At 34.7% G+C, this 6000-nt stretch overlaps 1 protein-coding gene across 2 annotated transcripts in view; it reads left to right on the top strand.

Annotated features, from left to right (window-relative positions):
* samhd1 (SAM domain and HD domain 1) overlaps positions 1-4637 on the top strand; it is a 57899-nt gene extending 53262 nt beyond the window's left edge. For both annotated transcript variants that reach the window (XM_039735440.1, XM_039735441.1), the window contains one exon: positions 1135-4637. In XM_039735440.1, the coding sequence (XP_039591374.1) occupies positions 1135-1290 (156 nt within the window). In that variant the 3' untranslated portion in view covers positions 1291-4637. The remainder of the gene's footprint in view (positions 1-1134) is intronic.
* Positions 4638-6000: the final 1363 nt, after the last annotated feature.

The raw sequence follows: 6000 nt of genomic DNA on the forward strand, positions 1-6000 counted from the left end.
AATCTTAAAATCATTGTGATATTTAATAGGGAGCCAGTGATGCTGTTGAAGGACAGGAGTATTGTGTTCTGTGGAAGAGGTTCTGGTAATAATACGATAACAATACTCTGTTTAGTTTTTTTCCCTTTTTTTGCCTTTTTTTCTGCTTGTGTAATAACATTTTTTTTCTGAATTTTTGTGATTTGTTCCTTTTTTTTACTTTAATTTTCACTAAACTTTTTTCACTGTGAGATTTCTGTGTGTGTGTTTGACTCATGAGGGATCCTGCTTTGCCAACTCAGTAGCTGGTCCACTTTAGGAACCTAGAAAAAAAGACACCCTGATAGTTAGCATGATACATAGACAAGACATGGATCACTAAGCGTGTATCCACTAATTGAGTTGTCCCTTTTACATTACAATTTACTGTATATAATATTACTAATTAGACATTTTAACAGTTTACTTCATATTAATGTGAATTTTTGAGCATTAAACATGGCTTTTTATTTTATACTTACAATTTAAAATAAATCCATACAAAACTTCAATAATGTAGTCATCAGTAGCACGGCATTAATCAGAGCTGTCTGTTTACTCCACAGTTGACACCTATCAGCAATCCCACACTGCCCCATGAAATGTCAGCACTAGATTTGAAGAGTTGCCAGCAAGTGCCAGTCTCTCTTGGCCACGTGGAATGTCTGCCCTCAAAAGACTATTCTAGTCAGCTTGCCTTGTCATTTTACGTTCAAACTAGCAGAGTACTCTTAATCCACCGCACTCTTTATATTTAGTTGCTAAGATGTGCTATATTATCTGAAACTGGAAGAGAATGCTTTTTAATGGGGTGATAGAGGAAAGGATTTCCTACATTAGACAGGAAAGCTTTGTTATCCAAAAATTGAATTTTACACAAAAAATGTGAAAAAAAAGAACTAAATTATTAGGCCGCGCTTCACTTCTGTAATTATACAGCGCACTCTAAAAACAAATGCTACCTTAATATTTATCGTATCTTGTACTGTCACACTTTCTTCTCATCCTGCTTTTCTTGGTATTCTGTTGTTTTAAATTGATAAATGTTTTTAAGAAATCGTTTAAAAATGAGTGTCCTATCTCTAACATGTGACTCATTTTGATTTATTTCCTCAGGATGGCGATATCATTGCGCCAGAGCTTACACCCCTCAAAGACAGCTGGAACAACCAGGATGAAGATGATGAATGTAGTTACCATTGTGCAAATGGTGGTACTGGAATTCATCGCGCAAGAAAAAGCCTTCACAACAAATTTGATTCGGGTTGCTAGTTTTTGAGAAGGAGGACTAGCTTTAGTGCTTCTAATGTCACATTTCAAAAAAATGTTCTTTTGTGTTCTTTTGGAGTTAAAGCCAAAGACAACAATTCTACGTGGATGGAGCACTTGTGTTTTTTGATTTCCTATTTTGTTTTTTGTTCTTTTTTTTAATTTGTAATGTGTAATGCCCTTGTTTTTATTTATTTTTAGATTTGCATTTATTTGATTGTTCTGAGTCAGATATTTTTTTAAAAGCCAAAGTACTAATCGTTATGCTTTATAGTAATAGACAATGCAAAAAACCACAAATGGCTTCCAGCCAATTTTCAGCATTTGAAATCATCCTCTAACGCCTAGCCATATTCTTTTGAATTACTGTATGTTCAAAAAATTGCTTTTACCACTATGTTGAATAGACAATTGAGAATGTAGAGTGTTTCACAACAACAGTTTCACTGAGCCAGGAATTAAACTGCAGATATCATTTTTCAAATCCGAAGTAGGGATGCTTTAGCCTTGAATGATTTTGTGTCATTTTGCTTAGGGGTCTGTTGTTACCGCACATGCTTTATAGTTAGTGCAGTATTAAGGATGTATTCCTAAAGACGGAGTGAAACACTTTTTAATCTAATCATGAATATACAACGTCTGACCTCGGGTGTCGTCTTCCTCTTTGATAGTAATTATTGGCACTTTTATTCTTTTGAATGTTTGTTTGCTCCCAGTTTTCTATCTAGGCTTATTTTACACAGAATGTCATACTCCGTTTTAGAATTTAAGAAACATTTTATTTTTAGTTAATGTGTTTTTGTTATGCATTTTCTTTGAGTTTTATCAAAACAATTGTTACAGGTCATTTGGTCTGAAAGTGTCTGTTGTATAAGAAATACCTCATATTTCAGTCAAATTGCAAAAACCTGACAGTAAAGATAAGACCAACTTCCTTTTACATGTATACAGCTTCATAGATCAGAAAGGAATTAATTTCTTTGTAATGTTGATGTACTACACTCTTTGTTGGCCTTTTACAGTAGATGACAATTGAATTTGACTTTTTAGACTAATCAGCCATAGGCCTTGCTCTTCATGTGGGCCATCTCTGAATCCTGATTATCCCGATCCATCATGTTATACATTTGTCTAATTTCCTTAATCTGTGACTGTAGACTTTATTGCTAAACATAATAGCATAATAGTAGACAAAGTTTTGTATTTTTTGCTTTGTTTTTTTTGGGGGGTTCCCTCCTCCTCCTCCTCCTCCTCCTCACCAAAATTTCTCCGCTGCCCTTTGTAGCAAACTAAAGTTTATAAATCCTTTGTGCATTTTTAAGGAAACCTTTAAAGTGAAATGAACTGGCCATTCAGTGTGGTTCATTAGATGTAAATGCACTGTGTAAAAATACATTATTTAATATTTTACTGTTGAAAATAGAACTGGAATTATACATGAACAATTGAGTCCTGAACTAGAATTAAACATGCAGAATCGTGTCCTAAGACTTGCACCATAACCTGAACACTCAGATTCTTTCATTTCTGTCCTTAACAACAAGGAGCTGCTGTGCTAGGAGAATTTTAGAATGTATTCTGTCAAAAAGGCCATTGGGTCTTTATTGAACTTTAACACAAAGCAATAATGAAAAACAATAGACGGCATTTCTCTCTTCTAAGTCTTTCTGAATTGCATGTTTTTGTTTTTTTATTTTGTGTGAATCAAAGTTGATTTTAGATTTTCTGCTAAAAACTGAGAGTTTTTGCGCATACAGTGGCATAATTACCAAGTTATACCTGATTACCTGTATTAAAGATAAGGAGCCATTAAAACCACAAACACCAGTGTAAAGAAAATGGCCACTAAATTCATCAGAGAGTCGGTGCCGTCTTTATAGCGTGAGCTCACCAGTGTTTCACTGCTTAGTTGTGCAATGTGCATCACATAGAAAGTAATTGATATACACCTTTAGTTCAGCTCTCACGATTTTATTAAAACTAAGACTGAAAAAAAGGGGGGAATGTTAACTGTTCATATCATTGAAACTAAATGACAATGGCTCATATATAAGTAGTGCTAGAATCAGACAATTGAAATGTAGAATTGAAAAAAAATGTAGTCCTAGACTTGTCCAAAACTCTGCTACTGTGTTTTGGGGTTGAAAGAGCTACAACTTATTTTCAATTTGTAGTTTTATTAATATTCACTTGTTTGCACTTTGTATTGGGGTTGGTGAGGTAAATCACAAAACAGATCTACTTGCTCATTACTTTGTTTCTGTTTTTAACTATTCTTTAACATTTTCAGATTTAATTATTCAATTTGTGTCAGAGCCACTCTATACGTAAGTTTGAAATTTCCATTTTATTAAATAGAGGATACACAATTTGTAGTATTTAGTATTTTTTAGTAATAGTCACTGTGAATTGGCAAGTGTATAATTATCGTAGTAAATGTACGATAAAGTAAATGTGTATTTTAAATCACCAGGTTGACCTTTGCCCGTCTACTGCTCTGCTGTGGTGATTCCCAGTGACTTTGTATGTATGCGTGTGTTGGCACAAATGCACAGGGCAGAGTATCAGCGCCCCTCACTTTATTATCCCGTTTTTCCCTTTTTCTTTTCCGCTTTTAGTTTTAGGTATTTTTATCTAATATGAATAATATTTAAGAAAATGTGTACTGCTGTTTTGTTTCCTGCATTGTTTAAAAAGTATTTTAAAAAATGAGCAAATATGTTTGAAATTTGTTGTGTGAAAAGTTGAAAAGTATATCAGACCCTTTAATTTTGGGCATACTCTAATTTTCTTAGAACTAATTTAATTTTCTAGAATTATTTTTATTTAAACAAGTTACTAATATATATCTTGCACACCAAATTGAAAATATCGTAAAGTAACAGTTTTGAAAAATCTTTAAATTTGTCTTGGTTTCATTTTTTTTTTTTTTTCATTTACCTGATGTTGCACATTTAAAATTCTTGACACGTTGTAGGAGATGTGTGGGTTATTTTAATAAAAGCCCCCAGAATAATAGCACAATTTCTGTTTTGTGAATAAGAGATGTTACTTATTTCCTTAAATTTTATTTCTGGAAAATCTTTTACTGAGGAAAACATTGTGCAGTTTTGTGAATGTGTTTCTTTCAGACATGTGAGGCTGGCTGTGGCTCCTGTCGAGTTCTGTCTTTTAGTTGTTTGACATTTGTGTTCATTTTTACTTTTTTTTTCCTCTTTGACTTTGCAAAATTCATAATAACTTAATGAAAATTCAAGTGTTTGTGTTACGTTAATCTCACAGTTGTTTGTTCTAGTTTTAAAAGAGTGCACTGTTTCTTTCATGTGAAGTTAATACAAAAGATAATTCTGCTTTGGCTGTTGGATTTCTTTCTTTTTCTATGTTGCATTTTATTTATTTGCGAGTACCACCAAATACAGAATGCTGGAGTTTCATTCTAGTAGGTACCCTACGTTCCATCTGGACTGCACCGCTGGTTTACATATTTTGTTTGCATCATGCTTATTTAAACTTGTGGGTAATACCATCTTTGGTCAAAATCATGTGCATAAGATTGTCAAGAATGCCACTAACCTCTAGATCAGGGGTCTCCAACACGTCGCTCTTGAGCTACTGGTAGCTCGCCAAAGGGTTAATAAATCCTACAAAAATTTGAAAACTTGATTAGCCAAACTGCGGTGGGCTGGCGCCCTCCCGGGGGTTTGTTTCCTGCCTTGCGCCCTGTGTTGGCTGGGATTGGCTCCAGCAGACCCCCGTGACCCTGTGGTTAGGATATATCGGGTTGGATAATGGATGGATGGATGATTAGTTAAATTGGGGTTGGGCGATCTTTCCAAAAAATCATATCATGATCCTTTTAACACAAAATCACGATCCACAATCTGATTTGCAATCTACCTTTTCAATGTGGCATACACTGAAGAGAATATCCAAACTCAAGCTTATCAATACCTAAGTAACACTTTATTTTAAATACCAAACAAATTCAATTGAATTCAATTGTTCTCTTGTTCACTAGCTAAGCGGAGTTAAGGGACACGCCCCGAAGCTGGTGAGTGAGTGAGGAAGATCCCTCCCCTCTGCCCGCTGCATCTCTCTTGGATACGTGCTAACTATAACACTTGCGAACTATGACACATAGCGAAATGAGAGAAGTCGCAAATTTAACCGGAATGTTCAAGGAAATCGTAGAGAAAAAAAAACGATCTGAATCCGTTAAGTAGTTCTCTCGTGAAAAGCGGATAGGCATACTGCAGACAGAGAGACATTGGATTTTATATATTATATATGAGTAAACCTTCAAAATAATGTGCAGTTAAAGTCTGAACAGCATTTTCAGCATTTCTGGAGCTTAGTAGAGCCAGATAGCTATAAGAATCTTCACCAAGCAGCTGTGAAAATGTCTGCTTTGTTTGGGTCTCCATACCTCTGTGAGTCTGCCTTTTCTGACATGAATTTCATGAAATCAAAGTCCAGAACAAGTCTGACAGATGAACATTTAAATGACTCCATAAGAGTGAACCTAAGTGGCTATACTCCACCATACACCTCTCTTGTTGACTCCATGCAGTGCCAGTCATCTGACTAACTAAAAAACAAATCACACATGCAACTGGACTTGTCAAGTGAAACAGTGACATGTAATAAAATGACAAATGAATAAGTAATATCTGTGTATTTGTAATTGCACTGTTTTGTTTTGACAGCATTCAT

This window comes from Polypterus senegalus, chromosome 14 (assembly GCF_016835505.1).
Source record: "Polypterus senegalus isolate Bchr_013 chromosome 14, ASM1683550v1, whole genome shotgun sequence".
In the NCBI taxonomy this organism is placed as follows: Eukaryota; Metazoa; Chordata; class Cladistia; order Polypteriformes; family Polypteridae; genus Polypterus; species Polypterus senegalus.